We start from the raw sequence: 22,955 nt of genomic DNA, 5'->3' as shown, positions 1-22,955 counted from the left end.
AGACTCAAACCAGGATTGTTTGATCCCAAACCCTACAGCCTTTGTCATTTACTGCCATGGTTCCTAGGAAAGTCCGCAGGCTAGAAGTCAGGATTGCTGAACTTCTGGACCTGCTCTGCCCTCTTGCTCCCCCCGGGATAAAGCTCTTGTCTCCCTCCCTCAGTGTCCTCACTCTGCAGTGTAAATGGGACATCACCATCATGGCTGGCCTCTTCGGGAAACTTCATGTTGAATGAGTCCAGCCTTTTTTTGCGGTGTCTCAGCAATCAGGGCATCAAAAGTATTATTTGTGAAATTCTGCAGTGCTCAATACCTTTTAAGGTTTAAATCTGCAGGCGCAGGCTGATTTACACTTTGGTCTTTCAGGAGTCAACATTGTGAAAATAAGGGTATCTACCTCACCTGGGGCTGTTGGACCAGGGGCTGGTCCTGCTTTCTATGTCTGAACATAACGGGAGAAGGCGTTGGAGGGCAAAGCCTTTTTGCGTGGGGGAAGGGGAGGGCGCATTTTGTCCTCCATGTCCCTGTGGATCTGATGGCCAGTTAAGATGAGAACAACGAGCAGTAAGTCAGAACAGCAAACAGGAGGCAGTTTCAACAAATCCTGGGGGCTGCCGATACATTCAAGTTTCTGTTTCGGGTGGTGTACTGTGGGGTTGGCCAAGTCCAGTCAAAGGCTCTGGGTCACACAGGTGTAGCTGGTGCTTTAAATACATTGTCTCATTTATGGAGGGTTGCATGCTACCCTATCCTGCTCCACCACATCTCTATTCTCTCATCCTAGCTCAAACTCTAAGCTTCATATTAGATTTCAAGGGCTGGAAAAACAAAAGCCAAGTTTAAAATGTTTACCTCTAAATGTAAAGTTCAATAGTTGTGAATTGTTTCTTTTCACTGTATTATTTCTCCGTTGTTTTCTTTTTCCAGCCCTTTGAAAGAAATTTTAAATAAATTAGTAAGTAACCGAGGACAAAATAGATGAAGATAACCCTGCTTCTGTCACCAAATGCTCTGGCCTGACCCAGTTCTCTGAAGTCATACCCTGACCTAGCACTCCACAATGCCTTAGTTTTATCTTCCTCATCACTTGTGCTTCTTGTTCTTGACCTTTCTGTGCCAGGAGGCGACTGTTTTTGTTCGTTCTGTGTTTGCCGTGAAGATCATGTCATTATGATCACAACGTTTTGACTTTTGTCAAGAGAACCAAATAAAATGAGAGGAAGGACAGGTCTCCAAGAAATACGGCATGGATCAGGTCTTCCACTCCTACGCCCCTCCCCACCTCGCATCAGTTCCTTTACCTGCGGTGAGTTGCGTGCACAGTAAATAGAACACAGGCTGGGCATCGCAGAGCCATGTGGACAGATCCGGCTCCACAAGGAACACCCCTGTTCTTGGTCCTTTCTAGTGGGATGGTTGGTGGGTCTCCACTGGTACCACCCGGAGCCAGTCTTGTTTAAGCCAAGTACTCTCTCAGCATAGGTTTTGGCTTACTCCCCAGAACCAGGCCATCTTCCTGGTTAGATGACATGGTTACAGTTGTGTGGGTGGCATATTCTTTACAAACCAGCCAAAAAAAGTTTCAATAGAAACCTGCTATAGGAGGAATGGGAGGGAAGTGGCGTTAAGTGGGAAGCATTTCTAGGGGGATTTCTTGTCCACTTCTTCCTCCAGGAGTGGACAGAGGGGTCGGGTCCTATCCAAGTTCTGTCTGCCTGGGATGCCCAGGTAGGAAACGGGACCTGTAAAGCTCTTTCTACACATGAGGCCCAGAGCCAGTCACCATCCTGGGGGTAGTGTCTAGGGCTTCCTCATTCCCCTTCCCTCTCCAATTCACAGTGTGCCTTAGCATACTAAAGGTTCTGAGAAGTCATGAAGTACAGAAACCTTTCTCTCAAACTTGACTTAGAAATTAGGTAGAACAACAGCGTGGGCAGCCCTGAGTGAAATGCTGTTACCTGGAGCTCTACTTAGAGTCCCACCCCTTCCTCACAGTTCTGCCCCTATCAGAAAGGACCACCGACCCTGGAAAGCTTTGATCCTGGAACCTGTCAAGGTTGTTGTCTGATCAAAACTCTACTGGCCATTAATCGAAAGGTGAAGAGTAGTTCTTCATTGTCATTGAAGTCCAAACGTGAGGAAATGGGCTTAAAACACAAAGGATGACAAAAATGTGTTAGAACTAGAGGCGGTGGTTGTGCAACATTGTAATTGGACTAAATACCACCGAATTGTTCACTTTAAACTGGTTAATTTTATGTTATGTGAATTTCACATCAATAAAAAAAAGTACAAATGGAACCATTTATGTGTGAAGCCCCTTTTTCTTTTTTTAAAGATTTTTTTCCTTTTTCTCCCCAAATCTCCCCAGTACATAGTTGTGTATTTTTAGTTGTGGGTCCTTCTAGTTGTGGCATGTGGGACGCCTCCCCAGCATGGTTTGACGAGCAGTGCCATGTCCATGCCAGGATTCAAACTGGCAAAACCCTGGGCCGCTGAAGTGGAGCGTGCGAACTTAACCACTCCGCCAAGGGGCTGGCCCCTGTGAGGCACTTCTAACAGTGGAACAGGAGACTAGAAATCCTAAGAACACACATGTCCTGGGCATGGGGATAGAATATGGCTGGTCCCCTCTTCTACCAAAGCACTCTCGAAGGTCATAAAGGCATTGCTCTTTCTTGATTGTTCCTCCTCGGAACCATGTGAATCTTTCATTCTTACTTTGCCTCCCAAATTGGTGTATTTAATGTTGTTTATTACATGCTAAATAGTTTTATTATGATTCTCAGCTTTTATAATTGAGACTAGTTGGTGCTTACATTATCTGAGGTTGGCAAGCAGCTGGGAACCATAGCCAAAAAGCCCGCAATAAGGATTTCCTCAAAGAGGACAAGTTTTCCTTGTGCTTAGACAGTCTTCACTCTTACATTGACTTATTCAGCACTGCTCGGCCCACTGTCACTTCAACTTAAGGGTTACAGGGCTCTGAGGCGGTCTGCATTTGGAGAGGGAAGATTGTTCATTGAGACAGAAGAGAGGAGTTATTATGGCGGGAAAGGTTCCACTGTTTAATTCTTCATTTTCCAGTAATAGTTTTCTTAAAAGGTACTACTGCTTCCTAGTCCTGCCTAAAATGTCTTTCACATACTATTTCTCCAATTGAAATGATACATCATTCGCCCCCAGCTTTTACTCTTAGGACGGTGTGGCTGGTGCAGAGTGAGGGGCCTCCACTGCACTCATGCTGGTAGGGCAGGCTGGGCCCGGCCATGCAGGGTTTTTTGGGCCACAGTGGATTCTGATCTTCAACTTAAATGGGATGAAAGTCAAGGACGGGGGTTTCAGCAGTTGGAAGGATACAATTTGGGTGCAGTGCAGAGCGTGGTGCAGGCGGGTCAAGAGGTGCCGTGAGATAGGAGCCCTGTGCAGGTAGGGAGTGCATGGTGACGTTGGCAAGGGGCTGCTAGATGGAGACTGGAAATACTTAGGAGAGAACGTGATGTTTGGACCAGCACTAGGACAAGAAAAATCCTATTTTAGTTTTTCTGGAGATCACCTGCAAATCTGCAGCAACAGCTAACAGTACTGCTTGCTACTAGTTTTCCTTATTCAAGCACATTCTCTCTGTATGGAAAGATTTGTGTTGGTGAAGAAAGTGCACCTGACTGGGAAATGAACTTGAGTATTGACCCAGAGTAGAGTGGAGTTATGTGGTGGGTTTATTTTTAACCTTAAAGACCTATAGTCGCTTTAATAAAACACTCTCACAAGACAGTTTTAATGTTACATAAACCAAGGCTCGTCTAGCTCCAGGGTTCTACAGAAGTGCGTTTATTTTAAAGTCTGGGATGGGAATCCTACTGAAGCATTCAGAGTGGGAAGGAACCTTAGGAGTGCTTTTTGCCCATCTCCTTGTTTGCAGATGAGGAACAGGGCTCAACCTGCCCAAGGTCACGTGAACCTCGTGGCAGTTGGGATTTGTTCCAGAGATCTCACATTCCAGGCAGACCTTCTTTCCATTTAACTCCCGCCCCTTGGAGTCCTCATCTGTAAGATGGGTGACACTCAACCTGCACGTGGCTCTTGGCTCAGTGCTGGCTTACACAGTAAGTGTTTAATGAGGGTTAGCGATCATCACTGGCTGCAGGAGCAAATCTAATCTTGAAATACCAAAGACCCAGACACAAACCCCAAGGACAACTATGGTGTGAACCCAGCAAGTGAGCAAGCAGGGACACTGGGAGACTACAACACCCAAATTTTAGTTCTGGCTCCAGTACCAGCCATGCTGTATGACTTGGTGAAACTTTTCACACAGAAATTAATCTTCCACAGTAAAAGTATGGAGAAATTTCTTCTGGAGGAACTATATTTACAGTAATGTAATGTATGTATATATAATGTAACGTATACATAATGTAATACATATACAGTAATGTGGGTAGGCACAGCCCAAACGGGAGAAGAGAGACAAGGGCATAGATTAGGTTCTGGCCCGCTGCCAGGATCATCTGGAGGCAGCTCAGCATGACTAACTTGTGCCCCTTGGCCTCTCCCAGGGCCCCAAAATGCTACAGGAGTCAAGGGTCAGAGCAGTTAGAAAAAACCATGAGCTTTTTCGTGTTCTGAGGAAGCTGGAGAGTGGGCCTGAGGGAGTGCCAGTGTTCCTTGGCTGGGCGACTGTTTTTCCTTCTCACCTTAATTGCGGAAAAGGTGTCTGACAGGTGTTAGCGACACCAAGGATTTTTCCTGCAGAAACCAGGAGAGCGTGTGCTTTCTACTGCATCAGCCAGGCAGAAGTCAGTCAGCCTAACTTCAAAGCAAACACGAGTGGTCCCACTATTTTAGATGTTTATACTTTCCTGTTCTTAAGTGTTAGAGAAGAAAACCAGAACTACTAAAAACTGCCAGGCTGCTGGGGGCAGGGGTGTGCTGGGACCCAGGGCCAGGCCTCACACACAGGCTGGGCTGCAGCCTGCGCAAGGCCCAGGATGCCCTGCAAGGCAGCGCTGCTCCCTGCTCAACCACTGCTGCTCTCTTAGCTGTGCATTTTGAGCTGGACTGGGGACCAGGTGGTGACTCCCTGAATTCTGAGCCCTGCTCTTTGTGTACCCACCCACGCCGACCGTCTGAGGTCAAAGAGAAAGGGCTGCCCAACACCCAGGTTTTACTGTTTCCACTTTATTGCTCAAGCACGGAACTTGAGGATGGCCTGGGCCTTCAGCAACGTGCAGAGAAGAGGCTGAGGGGGTGGGGACATGACCTGGCTGAGAAGGGAGACCGACAGGAGGGGAAATACTGAAAGGGGGTGCAGAGGGTGGTCACCATGACACCAGAAGACATCATTAGCCACACCATCTAGGGTGAGGAGGGGACAGAGACGTCATGGGCACAGCAGTGGTTCTTCCCACGCCCCTAGCACCCACATGGAGGCCACATGTTTGGAAATGGACTGGGAGGAGGAGAGGAAGAGGAAAACGGCTGCCCAGGGAGTGTCCCTCTCCACCCTGGTTTCACATCAGACCCCATACCCTACCACTCACCCCGTTCTACCAGCTCAAAAACAGACACAGCAAACAGAGGAAGCAAAATAAATTAAACATTCTGATGAGTGTGCATGTGGATGGACATTCGTTCAGCGTAACGGGGGAAGGGGAAAGGGAAGAGGTGGTGACACCACCTAAAATGATCCCCCACCTCAAGCCCCCAGCCTACTCCTTTCCCCCTTCCCCCAAAGCCACCATCCAACCAGATAGAAAAATAAAGGTCTAATTCGCTCAAAATTCTTCAGTTTTTACAAAACTAACAGGGTGGAGTAGGGCAGGGAGCAGGGGAGGCAGGCGGGGGGCACAGGAGCAGGGCTAGGGGAGGCTATGCTTCCGTCTCCACCTGAGACTGGCTCCCTGCCACACCGTTCTTCTGCTCTTCCTTCACCTCCGTGTCTGCGTGATGGTCTCCTGCAGCTCCTGCTGCCTTGGCCTGCGACAGGGAGAGGGGAAGGAAGGGGATGAATTCCAGCCTCACTGCGCCCAGCCCCTCTGATGAGAAAGGCGACTCTTACTCCATACCCCACGCTTGCCTGCCTGTACCCAATGGACCTGGTGACACACCTGTATCACCCAGCACCCCGACACCACGTATGGTCTGAACTCACAAAGAGTCATCCCCCAAGTCAAAACCATACATGTGAACTCCTAACAGAATTACACGGACACAGCAATGCCCTTTCTAGATATGTCCTAAAGATATCCCTGCACATATACAAAATTATGAATTCCTAAGATCATTTATTGCAATACTATTTAGAACTGTACTTGTCCAACATGGTAGCTACCACCATGTGTGGCTACTGAGCACTTTAAATATGGCTAGTTCAGGGGCCCGCCCAGTGGCACAGTGGTCAAGTGCGCACGTTCCACTTCTCAGCGGCCCAGGGTTCGCCAGTTCGGATCCCGGGTGCAGACATGGCACCGCCTTGCAGGCAGTGCTGTGGCAGGCATCCCACGTATAAAATAAAGGAAGATAGGCACAGATGTTACCTCAGGGCCAGGCTTCCTCAGCAAAAAGAGGAGGACTGGCAGTAGTCAGCTCAGGGCTAATCTTCCTCAAAAAAACCCCCAAAAACCAAAAAAAAGAGGCTAGTTCAAATTGATGTGTTTTAAGTATAAAATACACATTGGATTTTGAAGACTTAGTCTGAAAAAAAAAACAAACGCACTTTTTACAAGTTATATGTTGCAATATTTAGATAACTTGGGTCAACTAAGTATTATCAAAATTAATCTTACCTGTTTCTTTTTACCTTTAACATAGCTACTAAAAAATTTCAAATTACACACGTGGTTTGCATTGTATTCCTATTAGACAATGCTGGTTTAGAACACTGAACAACTATTAGGAGACTGGCAAATCAGCTATGACGTAGCCATACAACGGCTTCTATAGAAGCATAAGGAAGAACATGAAAGCTCTTGTATTTATGTGCTGACGTAACATAAGCTTCCCGTACAGTATGAAGAAAGTGTGGGCGAGAGGAACAGGCAGAACGTGTTGCCTTTTATTAGGGAAAACGGAGAAGACACGAACGTGTCTGTCTGTGAGTGTACAGTGTACTGGAATGATAGCAGGACTGGTAACATCAGTTGCTTCTGGGTGGGAGGGAGACTTCTTACTTCTCTTCCATGCAGTTTGAATTTAACTATGTAAATATATTACCTATTTAAACACAGGCTTTTAAAACCCATGTTTCAAAAAGACACAGAGGGGGCCGGCCCCATGGCCGAGTGGATAAGTTCAGCGGCCCAAGGTTTCGCCGGTTTGGATCCTGGGCGCGGACATGGCACCGCTCATCAAGCCATGGTGAAGCAGCGTCCCACATGCCACAATTAGAAGGACCCACAACTAAAAATACACAACTATGTACTGAGGGGATTTGGGGAGAAAAAGGAAAAATAAAATTTTTAAAGAAAAAAAAAAAAAAGGCACAGAGAACATATGTTGGGAAGCACTCAGAGCAACCAGCTCCTGACCCCCAGGGCTTCCAGCCCGGACACAGCAGAACTCCGGCTGCGTCAGGAGGGGTTTTACTGAGGGAACACACATGCTACTGCTCCAGGGACAAGGGCAACTTCTGGTTTCTGGGGTTGGCACAGACAATCACAGCACACCAGCTGGGCTGGGCAGAGGGACAGGGTAATGCCTCTTTTTCTGTCCATTCCAACTGTTCCCTGTCCTGATGCTCACCTTGCTCTCCTCCTCAGCCAGCCTCTCGAACATGTTGGCATACAGCTTCTTCTCCCGTGCAAGCTGCTTGCGGATCCGCTGCTGGCAGATAGCCAGCTGGGCTTTGGCAGCTTTGTTGCTGGGGTAGAGCTGCAGGACCTTCTGGAAGTCAGCCCGTGCCAAGTCAAAGTCATTCACCGCCAGGTGGGCCTCTCCCCGGCGGAAAAGGCCCTTCTCATTGTTGCTGTCCAGTTCCAGGGCCTAAGGGTGCAGGGAGCAAGCAACAGCGAGACCTCAGCTCCTACAGCTTCTCTGGCCCAGACTGGGTTCCAAAGGTAGCCCTCAGCAGGATGAGGCAGAATGGAAATGGGTGGCTCTACCCCAGAAAGAATGAGTCTTGGGGCATTAAATGGAAAGGACCAAGGTCTGGGAAGGAACCTCATGTAGGCCACAGGCAGAGAAGGAAGACAGGTCTTTATAGGAAAGAGAAGAACCTGTGACGACATAGCCATTTTCTTTAGAACAAAGCAAGTACGTTAAGAGGAACAGGCTAAGAACCAAGGGGGAGAAAAAGCTGAAGCAGTCCTTCCATCCAGTGTTTCCTTGTACCTGTGTCAGCTGCCTCCTACCACTAAGGCCAAGTCGCTCGCTGCTCCCATCCCTTGCCTCTGGGCCCTTAATCTCAGAGCCCCCACTAGCCCAGAGTCACTGAGGGCAACTTTCAGACACACTGGCAGCTCACCCAACCTTGCCTGTGAATGGGGTTCCCGTGCCCTCCTTAAAGGGGCCTCACCTTGTTACAGCTTTCAATGGCAGCTGAGAAGGCCTGTAGTTTCAGATGACACATAGCCAGGTTGAGGTGGGAGGCCAGCCGAAGGGCCTGTGCTTTCTGAACATCCTCATTAGAGAAACTCGACTCGTATTCCAGCCAGGACACGATCTTCTTGTACTGCAGTAAAGCTTGCTTGTATTTGCCTTCCTAGAATGAGCGGGAGGCTCAAGCACCCTGCACAGGCTGTCACCCCCCGTAGACAGCAGTGACCCTTGGGCACGAGAGAGCCCTGCCTCCCTTGCACACCCCCAGGTAAGACCAGCTAGCTCAGATAAACCAGGTGAAGACTGCAGGTACCAACCTGTCCATTCCCTGACAGAAAATGACCTCATCAAGGTGAAGGAGGGGCCCAGAAGAACCCTCCCTGGGAGTGTCCTCAGGACCACGGCTGCTGGCTCACCTTGAAGTACACAGTGCCCCGCTCTTTCACTATTGTGCTCTGTTCCAGCTTCTCCTCTGAATTCATCTCCCAAGACTCCTTGGCCTGCCGTACCCCAAGGGAGAAACAAAGTTGTCAGCTACCCGCCCCCAGAGTCACCTATAGGGTGGCACCTGACTTCAGGATAGGGAAGAACTTGACCAAACGCACCTTCTCAAAACTCTTGAGGTGGACTTCATATTTCAGCTCAGCATTTGGTGGGATTTGGAACTTTTCCTTCCCAGCACTGCCAAAAGCATAGCTGTGGGGCAAAAAAGCAGCGCTTAGCCTGCTCCACACCGAAAGGCTTCTTGACTGTTTCCTGGAAAGCACCTCCCCATCCCTTGAGACCTGGTTCAAATGTTTCCTGTTTGGCAAAATCTTCCCTGACCTCTTCACACAATTAGCTGGTCTCTTAGCATCTTCCATATCCTCACACTACGCGCTGGGGTGATTACTAATTTAAATGGTATCTCACTGAACAGCAGGCAACTAGAAGGCCGGACCATCTTTTGGAATTTTCAGCATTGTGTCTGGCACAGAGTACGTATGTTTCAATAAATGTCATTAACAACTGGATGAATTAATGGGAGATGAAAATCTTGATGTCGGTAGAAGAGGCAGCAACCATGACTGAAAAGATGAGGCTTTGATCCAAGTAGATGTGGACAGCGGGAGCCACGCTCTTAAATACAATGGAGAGCCCACCGTGGCCTGTCTCTGGTGTGCCCAGAGGCACGGTGAACTCTACTGAGGCTGCGGTGGAGCGAACACACACAAGGCAAAGGATACAAATGGCCAGTTCTATCACTCGCCGTGGATATGTAGATCTCTGACCTTGGTTCATCCACCCACTTCTCACCTGGGCTTGAGGTACACAATGGAATGCTCTCCTTTTTCCATGCGCTGAATGGCTTTCTCCAGCCCACAAGGCAGATCCAGATTCTCCCCCTCACCGACTTCAAAGTGGACCTCCCGCCGGTCAAAGAGCTGGTCCTTATAGTAGCCTTCAAGTGCAACTGGCATGAAAGTACCAGGGGTGTGAGCGGGCAGGATGCCCTCAGCCTCCCTCTATCACCTCCTCACTTCCTGCCCCCAAGATGCCCTTGTTGTGTTCTCAGACCTGGAGAGATGTTAAGACTATGGTCCAATCCCTCATTTTACAGACAAGAAAATAGGATCACAGAAGGGAAATGACTTTCCCAAGGTCACCCAGGACCTAAGTCTCAGAATCTGAATTGAAACCGCAGACTGTACGTCTCACCTTCCACAAGAGCACCATCGTTGGGCCTGGCATAGCCTTCGCCCCGCGCCCGTATTCTCCGGATGATTCCACCATCTTCTTCTTCTGTCAGGTCCTCTCCCCTAAACTCAAACAACTCCACCTGTGGGACAAAGCGTCAAGCGACACAACTCCTCTCAGCACCAACTTACCAACAGTGAGATACAACTTTTTTCTTCCTCAGCAGAGTCCCTCGTAACTGCCAGACCAGGTCTGACCACGAGGGCAGCCACACTAGGAGCGGACAAAGCGGCACTTTTGCGAAGTTTTTGGGAGCTGCCCTAGTCTCAACTGGGACAGAGGTGGGCAGGCCACATGGGTTTCAGTTTATCTCAAGAGATCAATCTACTTACCACCTGCTCCACATAGCAAGGGCATGTTCCAGACAATCCCAATTCAGCTACTTGAAAAGCCCAAGCCGGTGGGCACTGGAAACAACCTGGCCTCTTTCAGTAGCCTTCTGAACACTGTCCCAGTGGCCACTGATTAGGGCTTAACCATTTTAGACTGAACAGTGTCAAGTTCAACCTCCTCAGCAAAGGCTTTCCTCACCCCTTTGACGCTTGGGGGAGCATTTCTCCCCTCCTCTGATCTCGAGAGCACCAATATTCTATACCACCATTTATAATTACACAGATTCTGACTTCTTGACTCCTTTCGGTTAAAATTACGACCCATTTCTTCTGGTCATGGCTCCTGAGATAAACATGCCTCCAGCCCTGCTTCGAGTCTGAGGAGAGCTTCATGGCTGCCTCTTCCCACCTGAAACCTCCACCGTCAGCCCCGTCCTGGCAGCAGCAGGCTATGTGCACAGCAGAGCCAGCTGCCCTCTCCATTTCTCTTCCTGCCCTACGGCCAGGCCCTCAGCCTTGGCTACATTGTCTCCAAGCGGCAGGAAGGGCTGGAGGGCGGCCAGGCCCTGGGCTGAGATAAGGCTGGCTCTTTGCCTTGCTCTCTGTGGCTGGACACTCACCTCAAACACAAGCGTGGCATTGGGGGGTATCTTTGGAGGGCTGCCTGCCGAACCGTACGCATATTCAGGTTTGCAGGTGATGTGGCACACTTCCCCCACCTTCATGGTTGCTACGGCAATGTCCCAGGCTTTGATGACCTCCCCTGTAGGTGCAGAAAGCCAACAGGTCCTCCTTGGCAGGGATCTGACTCTGGGCTTAAACAGTAGCCCTGGAGAAACTTATTGTACCATGCCCAAGGGGAAGCTGGACACTCTTTAGAAACAGGACCAGGAAGGTAGAAAACATGGTTGCAGTAAGTGCTGTCAGGTCTCAGGAAAAAAAAAAAAAATCACTCAACTCTAGAACAAAGGAGTTCAAGAAACAAGGCAGTCCACCTCTGAGGAGGAAGTGAGGAGTTCAGGGAAAGGAGAAAGAGAAACCAACACAGTTAAAAGACAGTGGAAGAAAAAGGAGCAACAGAAAAAAATAGACTGGAATAAATCATTCCTCCTTAAGCTTCTGAGAATATGGTTTCTGCTTTGACAGCTCATACCCTCCTTGAAGCCTATCCTACCACCTACTAACCACGCCTACCTTTTCCCAGGTCAAAGGAGAACTTGTCCTTGCGGTCCACACTGGAGTCGAACTTGGTGCCATCTAACAGCCAGCCAGTGTAGTGGACAAAGACTCGGTCCCCAATCATGGGCATCTCCGTGCCCGTGCCCTCTCGCTTGATGACCTAAAAGAAGGGGAGAAGGTGAGTATCCAGGGATGGGGGCAGAAAAAGGCACCGAAACTGCCTGCGTGCCACTGATGGGAACACAGAGGGACTCTTCTGCCTCCTCGTAAGTAGGTTCAAGGGACCAATCTTCAAATGATTCTGACCTCCTTCTCTTTGAAGTGCAACATGACTTGGTTTGAAAGACCGGAGACAAAAGACCCGAGTTTCAGTTTTTGCTGTATGATCTTGGGTAAGTCACTTCAACTCTCTAGACCTCATTTGTAAAGGAGCGATGATAATCCCTATCAGAGTTGTTGGAAGATTAAATCAGTAAAAGGTTGAATAAAACACTATCAGCAGCAAAGGAAGAAGTGTTTATGCATTGTTTCCTCATTCTTCCTAAATGCCAGTGGTCATCAGATCGGGATCTGGTTTGGAGGTAAGAGGAGGAGAAGAATAAGAGCAATAAAGAAAATAGGAGCAGTGTGAAAGAGGTAAAAGAAAATACCAGGTTACACATGAGCACAGGGGCTCTCAATCAGGCCGCCAACTCTGACTTGCAACATGAGCATTCCTGACTGGTAGGCTAGTCAAGTCCTTTATTTCAAGGCTAGAGTATTTCCCAGGAACGTATAAGCCTCTGCTTCTCTTCTTTAGCATTTATAAAAGAGGACTCCACGGGCCACCTGGTAGGTGTGTGGTTACCCTCTAAAGGAAAGCTTCCATGATAGAATGGACCAAGACTTGAGAAGTAGAAAAGTAGAGGGGAAGGAGTGAAGGATAAAAGGGGAAATGACCCTTCCAGAAATAATAATCTCAGAAATCCCCAGGACGCTGGAGAGAGGGGAAGCTGCATGCCCACTGGGACAGCAGCATGAGATTCCAAGATCTGGGGCAAAGCCAGCTGCATTTCTGGACCAGGTAAGGGCTCCCCGAAGTCTTCAGCTTTGCCCAGATCTCACACACTCACACACGTGTGGAGCTGAGCAGTGGGAAGCCAGGACAAGGAGAAACATTGGATGAGGAGAAAGCAAGAAATCCTGCCTCGGGTTTCTCCATCCTGGACTCCACACAACCTGCTCTGGACCACCGCTGGTTGTCCTGACTCAGGTCAAGATGCCCTGCCCCCTGAGTCCTGGACCCCCTTCTTTGCTCCTGTGGCTAATTGTAGTCAGGCGGTTACACTGCAGCAGGCTCCGAAGTAAAGCACCTCCCCCTGGCCCCACAGCCCACACCCCGAAGCCCCAACTCAGGAGGCCCCGGGGGGGGGGGGGGGGGCCGGCGCAAGATGGGCGGGGAACTACAGATCCCGGCATGCACCACTCCCTGGTTTTCCCTGCGCTGGGCGGGGGGAGGCGGGGGACAGCATGGCTAAGCGGGTGACCTAGCTGGGTCCCAGCCTCTAGAAAGGGGGTAACGAGAGGGCGGAGGCCGCCAGAACCTTTCTCACGGCCAGGCACGGGCGCCAAGTCGCACAAAGGCTTGTGGGCCAGGAAATCACTCTTGTGACCCGCTCCACGTCCTAGCTAATATTTAACTGCCAGGGGTAGGCGCGCTCTCGCACCACCACCGACGAAGGCCGCCCAGGGACTTCCCGGCTGCGGCTGGCAGGGAAGGAGCTGGCAACTTGGCGGGGCCGCGGGGTCGGGGCGAGGTGAGGTGAGGGGGGCGGTGTCGGGGCACGCCGCCCGGGCCCCTGGCCGCAGCTCGCGTGCCCCGCTGGGCCCCGCCCCTCTCGGGCGCACCGCGCACGCCGGATTTGAGGCTGCAGTCCCGGCCCCCTTCCCGGGCCCGCAGAGCTGGGGCGCCGGGGGGCTTCAGCCCAGACCGTGGGCTTCCCAGGGGGCCGGGAAAACGACCATGTGGAGGCCGGCGCACCTAGGCACCCGTCTTAGGAGCGTGTGGCTGCCCTCCCACTCCCGAACAACGCAGCCTGGTCCAGGAAGGCGATGCGACCGGCCGCCGGCTGCGCGACCTAGCCAACTACTGACCTGGAGGCTGCAGAGGCGGCCGTCTCCGCCCCGTCTCCCGGCCGGGGTGCCCCCATGCTCGGCGGAAGGACGGCTGCGATGGGCAGCCGGAGCTCGGCCGCCCCAGCAGGCCCAGGGCTCCCGGCCCGCCCCCGCCCCTTACCTTAAGCACGCCTTCGTCTTGCTTGGGGCTGACATCCACTCCCTCGAGGGGCAGCGGCGCCGACTGCGCCCCGCTCTCGGCCGCCTTCATCTCCTCGGCGGTCATCGCCGCTCGGTGCGCCGTTTACTCGGGAGCTGGGCACCGGGCACGAGCCAAGCTCTCTCGGCCGCCGGGCCTATCTGCACGGGGTGCGGGCGGGACGGCGCTGGCGCGGCGGCCGCCGAGCTGCAAACCGGCCGAAAGCTCGAGCACCTCTGCCTCCCGGCGCGCTCGCGGCCCGCGGCGGAGTCGGGCGCGGGAGCGGGAGTAGGTGGGTAATGCGCGGCCGGGGGGAGCGATTGGTCCCACCCCGCCGCGGAGGGAGGGGCTGGGAGGAGCTGGAGCAGGAGCGAGGGACGGAGGGGGTGGGGGTGGAGAACTTTCTAGAGACGGCGGCGGCTAAGCCGGTTCGGGTTCTAGTGCTAAGGGCGCTTATAAGAAAAAAAATTTTTTCTGGTTCATTCCTCATGCTGGCTGCCTGGCTCCTCTTCCCCCGACTCGTAGGACCCTCGGACTCTAAGGAACCCCCCCCCCCCCGCCCCGCGCGCTCTCCCCGGGCCCTCCCCCGTCCGTTTCCCGGACTAACCGGATTCTACCAGATCCTTCTCGATCCCCCCCATCACTCCAACACTGAGCCTGCCAACTGCCCCAGATCCGCCCTTTATATTGCAGCCCGCAGCGTGGTTTGCTCAGAGCCCTGTGGCCGGATGTGAGCGGCAGCGCGTCCGTCTCCTCGGGACCGGAGACGCGCATTTTTATAAAAGCCGACCGTAAACACAGATGGCATGGCCTCCTTGCCTTTACTGCGCGCGTACATTTAACCAACGGGGGGAGAAAAGGGGGATAGGAATTCGGGCAGTGGCGGGGTCGGGGGGAGTGAGTCTAATAGCAGTTATCCCAGTGCACAGAATTGGGGGAAAGCACCCTTGATTTCCCTAGTTCAGGGAACATGTGGCGCCTTCAGCTCTTTAGAATGCTCGGAGTAGCCGATTTGCAAGAAATGACCCGCTGAGCTAAGGACTCTTAAATGGGGCACGTATTAAAAGGACCTTCCTTTAATACAATTAATAAAACTGCCGTTTCGGTTAATACTTATTCGGTTAGTACCAATTTTTAATTGGTTCAACTCGCGAAAACAGCCGTTCCATTTCGCTAAAGGCCCACGGGAAGGAATGTTTTCTTCTTACTGTTTGGTTGCCAAGTGTTAATGGGCTGCTTGTGGAGCGCAGAGCACCTGTGCGGTAGTTTGAAGGTCTGCGCAGCTAGCTATCCAAACAAAAGCCTCTGACAAAAAGACCCTTTCAGAGAGAGTCTTGGTTTTGCTCATCACTTAACCCCAGTTTAGCATAGTGCCTGGTGAGTGGTACCAAATAGTTATTGGCTGCATGAATTTGTATTCCAACAATAAACTTTCTTTGGAGCCCTCACGTTGTACTTGGCGCTATGCTGCTGTACGCAAACTGTCCCGATGGCGGGGGGGGGGGGGAGGGGTAATTCAAAGGGCTGTTAGAGATGAAATTTCAATAGCATAACATAATTTGATAGTTTATTGTAGTCCTTTTTGATGGAACTTGACTGGAAGGGGATGCAGAAGAAATAAAACCGTTAATTCCAGCATTTTACAGTAAATGAGTTTAGCCACAAGTAAGATGTTTCTAAGTCCTGAGACTTAAGGTCGCTAAGATGATGGCGGATACCCTCAGAGGAGATGGACGATTCACTCACTAGGGTTAAATCTATTTCTTTTCTCCACTTCCCTTAGTAGGGTAAGAGGTAGCAGTGCTAAGGCTCTCCAAAGCTCCAGCAGACAGGGATGGTGGGTAAGATTCTGGCTTGCTGTTGTGGCAGTTATCTTGCTGCTTATTCTACATGGATGCTAGTTTCTTTCGGTGCTGGGGCCATTGGCTATTATCTAGCAGAACAAGTTGGGATAGAAAAGAAAAGTTCAGGGGCCGCCCCGTGGCCGAGTGGTTAAGTTCGTGTGCTCCACTGTGGCGGCCCAGGGTTTCACGGGTTCAGATCCTGGGCGCAGACATGGCACCGCTCCTCAGGCCACATTGAGGTGGCGTCCCACATGCCACAACTAGAAGGACCTGCAACTAAGATATACAACTATGTACCGGGCGGGGGGGGGGGGTTTGAGGAGATAAAGCAGAAAAAAAAAGATTGGCCACAGTTGTTAGCTCAGGTGCCAATCTTTAAAAACAAAAGAAAAGAGAAGTTCACCTTTAGAGTAATGCTTTTCTGCATTTTTTTTCCTTATTGAAAGCAAACTGTGTAGGTCTATGTCTTTTTTTTTTTTTTGAGGAAGATTAGCCCTCAGCTAACATCTGCTGCTAATCCTCCTCTTTTTGCTGAGGAAGCCTGGCCCTGAGCTAACATCCGTGCCCATCTTCCTCTACTTTATACGTGGGATGCCTGCCACAGCATGGCTTGACAGGTGGTGCTAGGTCCACACCTGCGATCCGAACCAGCAAACCCTGGGCCACCGAAGCAGAACGTGCGAACGTAACTGCTGTGCTGCTGGCCCAGCCCATAGGTCTATCTCTTTTAATTCTTGTCAGCACATATTAATTGGGCACTTAGGATGTGCCTGCCATTGCATAAACACACAACTTAATAACAGTAGAAAGAGCAAATGCTATGGAGTAAGCAAGGATTTGGGTTGCCCACGTACTAACTTTGATTTGGGGCGGGTTATAACATTGTCAATCAGTGTAGCTGTGATGGTTAAAAAAGTGGCAAGGTATGTCAGGTTCTAGCGCAGTGCCCGCCTTCAAGCAGGTGGTTAATGAATATTGGTCATTAGTCTACTGTGATAAGTGCTGTGGTGGAGACAGGGACAAAGTGCTGAGAATACAGAGGTCTGTAAGAGAGGGAAAAGAGTGGGTGTAAGGGGAGAGGGAGGGACGAGAGGGAAAGGTTTGCCTGCATTCAGTGGATGAGTAGATGAGGAGGCTGGGGGAGGAGGGGACAGTAGGCAGTGGGTTCTTGAATCTCAGCAGGAACTTATTGTTTCTAGAAGTTTTTCTGGTTATTTACATTATATTCTCCTCATAGTAAAACTTGCACATACTAAATGTAGAAAGTGCCCAGATGCTTTGTTCTTTCCCTCCTCTTCCTTACCCCTTTCCCAGCCCATTTAAATTAGAATTCCCCTTAAAGGCATTTAACAAGGTAATTATTTTCACTGGTATCGGTTAGTCATTCAAAATCCTTCTGAAATTTTCCCCCTTTGCTAGAGGAAGAGAGTGCACTTTTTTTAGTCATCCACCTGGCTCTGTAGATGATTCCTGCTGTGGTTAGAAGCTTTAGTATTGCCAAAATGAGCCTCCAGAGCTCGTCTGGTTCACCTCTCAAATGCGAGGCCCATCCCTCAGACGCGAAGACCCCTTTGTTTTTCAAAGTTGCCATTTTGACTTAGACTGCCAATGCTCTTAAACATTTGAAAAATTATATAATATGAGTCATTCCAGTGAATGAGATGAGTGTGTGTCTATACATGTACACACACACACACGCACACACACATTACGTAACATGCAAACATAGTGAACCTTGGGAATATACCAGCAAACCTAAGAATTAGAACACTGCCAATGTGATTTGTGTCAAAAATGTAATAACAAAAATGTTAAGGACCCTTACGTAATTTTTTGCTACTTTTGGTGTCTATTAACTGAGAAAACACAAATTATACTACTGACCAAAATAGCTACTACACATTTCATAAAACATTTATTTTAGTGATTACAGCTCCATTTTCATACATTTGAAAAACAGTAGCCCTCTGTGAGGTCTGCATGTAATGGAGATCTGCATAGTGTAAAGGGCTCTGGGCTCTGGACTGGGTTTACGTGGGTTCAGATCTCAGCTGCATCATTGAACACACCATGGGTCCTTGGGCAAGTTTTCTCCACGTCTAAAATGGGAGGGGCTGGCCCCATGGCTGAGTGGTTAAGTTCTCGAGCTCCCACTGCAGGCGGCCCGGTGTTTCGTTGGTTCGAATCCTGGGCACGGACATGGCACTGCTCATCAAGCCATGCTGAGGTGGCATCCCACATGCCACAACTAGAAGGACCCATAACTAAAAATATGCAAATATGTACCCGGGGGCTTTGGGAGAAAAAGGAAAAATAAAATCTTTAAACAAATAATAATAAAATAAAATCTAATTTCATGCTTTTCAGCTAAATATACATTTTTGTTTTGCTCTTAGGGGTGATAAAAAGTAGCTAGTCATTATTCCATATCTAAGGATACACTGAAATTTGGCTTTGGCCTTGTTCTTCAGAGGGTCACATAGCAAAATGCCTATTTCAGCATTATTTCCAGCTTCCCCAAACTTGTGTGTGATCAAAGGTCACGTGTTTCTCTAGGTTACTGTCCTATCTAATTAGCATAACTAGAATGAGGATTGTCATTTGGGAAAAATAAAATCTTGCCGTCCGTCATCCTCAGTTGAAAGTAAATGTGTGTTTAATATCATAGATATCCACTGTAGTGACCGCAGGAGCACCCCAACAGCTGTCCTTGCTGAGAAATTAGCAATCGTTGTTCCTTGTGTAATGTCAAACTTCCATAATTGATCTACTAACATTTTAAAATGTTTAAATTGTATTAATAGTACATTTATATGAAGGTTTGGGTTTCTTCTTTTATCTCAGAAGTTCGTTCTGTGAGTTAATAGTCAGCTGTCGTCTAGTCAGATATTGACTTTAATATTTATCCTTTCAGCATTTGGCCAAGATGTGTATCCAGAGCATTTCTGAGTTTAACCCTTCTCGTGGCTCTGCAGGTGGTTTTTAAGTAGCTCTGTCCACAGCTCACTTCCTCCAGGGGAATTATTCTGGCATTTCCTTGGGCTTACTTCCTCAGGTTTCATTTCCTCCTGGGTTCCTGGGAGCCCTGGAGCGGGTGGTTCCCACAGATTCCTGGATAGACCAGACAGAGAGAGCCTCATACACCTACGGGGAGAAGGGGCATTAATTTTTTTTTTAAAGGGCCTCTTGGTTTGCCAGGGGCTTCACTGATCAATTACTTGACACCCCAACTCTTCTGTCTTTCTTTCCCATGGGATAGGATAGAGGGACGGAGAACATCCCTCCGCCCCTGTGCTCAAGACCGTGCCTGCTGATACTTGCTGCCACCACTTTCTACAAATGGCCAGTAAATGGTGTCAAGATATTTTTTGAGCACCTTCTAGGTTCCCGGGTCAGCACTAGGGACTGTGGGGTGCCGAGAGGCCACGACAGAATTACCCTCCCCTTAAGGCGCCGACACAGGGGAGTTAGAGCAAAGCTAAGGGCTAGCTGTGTGGCACTGTTTCAAAGAGCACAATGGCTGAACCTGTTCAGAGGAAAAGTATTCTGGGAAGGCCTCGCAAAGAGCTAGAACTTGGAAAAGATCTTGAAAGATGGATAATAATATTTATTTACTTTTAAAAAAGATATAACCAATAAATGTTTGGCTTGATAAATTTTTACATATGTGTATACCGGCCTACCACCCAGATCAAGATAGAGAACATTCCAGCACTTCAACAGATTCCTTCATGTGCCCTCCCAGGCAATAATCATCCCCAAGAGTAGCCACTGTTCAGACCTCTATCACAATAGAGTAGTTTTGTCTGGTTTCGAACATCATTCGAAAGAAATCCTACAGTGTATACTTTCTTCGACTGGGTTTTTTTGTTCCACATTATGTCTGTGAAATTCATCCATTTGTTGCATATAGGAGTAGTTCGTTACCTTTCATTGCTATATAATATCCCATTGTGTGAATATACTGCAATTTACTTATTCAGTCTCTTGTTGACGATATTGGGACTGTTTCCAGTTTTGGGCTATTATGAATAAAGCTTCTACGAACATTCTTATTTGTGACTTTTGGTGGACATAAATGCTCATTTCAGTTTGGTATATACCTAAGAAATGGAATTGCTGGGTTATGGGTTTCTGTTATATTTAGCTTTAGTAGATACTGCCAATTTTCCAAAGTCGTGGTATCAAGTTACACTCCCACCAAGAGTGTGCAAGAGTTCTAGTTGCCTCACATCCTCAGCAAAACGTGGTATTGTCAGGCCTTTTAATTTTAGCCCATTTGAGGGATGTAGTGCTATGTAATTTGTATTTCCTTGATAATTAATGAAGTCAGACCCCTATTAATACACTTATTGGCCACCTGGATAGCCTCTTTTGTGAAGTACCCGTTCAAGTCTTTGTCCTGTTTTAAAAGATTGCATTGTGCGACTTTTTGTTTTTTGTTTTTTTTTAAAGATTTTACTTTTTCCTTTTTCTCCCCAAAGCCCCCCGGTACATAGTTGTATATTCTTCGTTGTGGGTCCTTCTAGTTGTGGCATGTGGGATGCTGCCTCAGCGTAGTCTGATGAGCAGTGCCATGTCTGCACCCAGGATTTGAACCAACGAAACACTGGGCCGCCTGCAGTGGAGTGCACGAACCCAACCACTCGGCCACGGGGCCAGCCCCGACTTTTTGTTTTTAATTTGTGGAATTTCTTTCTATATTATAGGTAAGATTTGAAAGATATATATAATAATCTTTTGGTCTATGGTATGCCGTTTCACGCATTTTTTTGATGAACAGATTTTTAGTTTTAATGAAGTCCAATTTATTAATCCATTTTTTATGATTAGTGATTTTCTTTATTATTATTATTTTTTTTGAGGAAGATTAGCCCTGAGCTAACTGCGGCCAATCCTCCTCTTTTTCTGCTGAGGAAGACTGGCCCTGAGCTAACATCCATGCCCATCTTCCTCTACTTTATATGTGGGATGCCTACCACAGCATGGCATGCCAAGTGGTGCCATGTCCGCACCCGGTCTGCCGAGAAGCAGAACGTGGGAACTTAACCGCTGTGATTTTCTTTAATAGACTTTATTTTTTAGAGAAGTTTTACGTTCAAAGCAAAATGCAGCAGAAGGCACAGAGATTTTCCATAGACCCCCTGCTCCCATACTTGCACAGCCTCCCCCATTATTAGCATCCCTCACCAGAGTGGTACATTTGTTACAATTGGTGAACCTACATTAACACATCATTATCACTCAAAGTCCATAGTTTACATTAGGATTTACTCTTGGTGTTGTATACTGTATGGGTTTGGGCAAATTTATAATGACCTGTATCTACCGTTATAGTATCATACAGAGTAGTTTCCTGTCCTAAAAATCCTGTGTTCTGCCTGTTCATCCCTCCCTCCCTGGCAACTTCAGACAAGCACTAACCTTTTTACTGTCACCACAGTTTTGCCTCTTCCGGAATGTCATGTGGTTAATCATACAGTGTGTAGCCTTTTCAGACTGGCTTCTTTCACTTAGTAATATGAATTTAAGGTTCCTCAATGTCTTTTCACATCTTGATAGCTCATTTCTTTTTAGTGCTGAATAATATTTCATTGTCTGGATGTACCACAGTTTACTGCTGAATGACATCTTGGTCACTTTCAACTTTTGGCAATTAGGAATAAAGCTGCTATAAACGTCCGTGTGCAGGTTTTTGTGTTGACATGTTTTCGACTCCTTTGGGTAAATACCAAGGATTCCGATTGCTGATTGTTGGATCATATGATAAGAGTATGTTTAGTTTTGTAAGAAACCACCAAACTGTCTTGTCAGGTGGGTGTTTCAAATTCCCCACCAGCAATTAACGAGCGTTCCTATTCCTTCACGTCCTCACTAGCAGTAGCTATTGTCAGTGTTCTGGATTTTGGTCATTCTAATACGTGTGTACTGGTATCTCATTGTTTTAATTTGCATTTGCCTGATGGCATATGATGTGGACCGTTTTTTCATATGCTTATTTGCCATCTGTATATCTTTTTTGGTGAGGTGTCTGTTAAGGTCTTTGGCCCAATTTTTAATCAGATTGCTTGTTTTCTTATTGCTGAGTTTTAAGAGTTCTTTTTGTATTTTGGCTAACAATCCCTTATCAGATATAGCTTTTAAAGATATTTTCTCCCAGTCTGTGGCTTGTCTTTTTATTCTCTTGACAGTGTCTTTTTCAGAGCAAAAATTTTTAATTTTAGTGAAATCTGGCATATCAGTTCTTTCTTTCATGGATTGTACCTTTGGTGTTGTATCTAAAAAGTCATTTCCAATCCCAGGGTCATCTAGATTTTTCTCCTATCTAGGAGTTTCATAGTTTTGGCTTTTACGTTTAGGTCTGTGATTCATTTTGAGTTGGTTTTTGTGAAGGGTGTAAGATCTATGTCTAAATTCATTTTTTTTGCTTGTGGATGTTCAGTTGTTCCAGCATCATTTGTTGAAAAGAGTATCTTTGTTCCATGTATTGCCTTTGCTCCTTTGTCAAACACCCGTTGGCTATATTTATGTGAGTCTGTTTCTGGTCTCTCTTTTCTGTTCCATTGATCTATCTGTCAATTATTTCACCAATACCACTTTGTCATTTTTTTTTTCCTTTGAGGAAGATTAGCCCTGAGCTAACATCCATGCCCATCGTCCTCTACTTTATACGTGGGATGCCTTCCACAGCATGGCTTGACAGGCGGTGCCAGGTCCGCACCTGGGTTCTGGGCTGCTGAACCCTGGACCACTGAAGCGGAACGTGTGAACTTAACCGCTGTGCCACTGGGCTGGCCCCAGCCTGCCTTGATGACTGTTGCCTTATAGTAAGTCTTGCAGTTGGGTACTGTCAGTCCTCTGACTTTGTTCTTCTCTTTCAATATTATGTTGGCTATTCTGGGTCTTTTGCCTCTCGGTATAAACTTTAGAATCAGTTTGTTGATATCCACAAAATAACTTGCTGGGCTTTAGATTAGGGCTGCATTGAACCTATAGATCAAGTTGGCAAAAACTGACATCCTGACAATACTG

General features: G+C 48.2%; 2 protein-coding genes across 2 annotated transcripts in view; one reads left to right on the top strand and one right to left on the bottom strand.

Moving 5' to 3' along the window:
• Nucleotides 1–5,753: 5,753 nt before the first annotated feature.
• Nucleotides 5,754–14,797, bottom strand: FKBP4 (FKBP prolyl isomerase 4). The gene is made up of 10 exons (XM_014841787.3): nucleotides 14,062–14,797; nucleotides 11,802–11,946; nucleotides 11,228–11,370; nucleotides 10,237–10,357; nucleotides 9,835–9,991; nucleotides 9,144–9,234; nucleotides 8,955–9,038; nucleotides 8,516–8,701; nucleotides 7,744–7,983; nucleotides 5,754–5,979 (listed from the first exon to the last, which is right to left on the bottom strand). The coding sequence occupies exons 1-10, from the start codon at nucleotides 14,164–14,166 to the stop codon at nucleotides 5,872–5,874; spliced, it is 1,380 nt and encodes a 459-aa protein (XP_014697273.1). The 5' UTR covers nucleotides 14,167–14,797; the 3' UTR covers nucleotides 5,754–5,871.
• Nucleotides 14,179–22,955, top strand: part of LOC139039734 (uncharacterized) — a 114,003-nt gene continuing 105,226 nt past the window's right edge. Inside the window, exon 1 of the mRNA XM_070494778.1 lies at nucleotides 14,179–14,371. The gene's annotated coding sequence lies outside the window, so the exon portion shown is untranslated. The remainder of the gene's footprint in view (nucleotides 14,372–22,955) is intronic.

This window comes from Equus asinus, chromosome 22 (genome assembly GCF_041296235.1).
Source record: "Equus asinus isolate D_3611 breed Donkey chromosome 22, EquAss-T2T_v2, whole genome shotgun sequence".
Taxonomy (NCBI): domain Eukaryota; kingdom Metazoa; phylum Chordata; class Mammalia; order Perissodactyla; family Equidae; genus Equus; species Equus asinus.
This window is presented reverse-complemented; position numbering and strand designations above follow the sequence as displayed.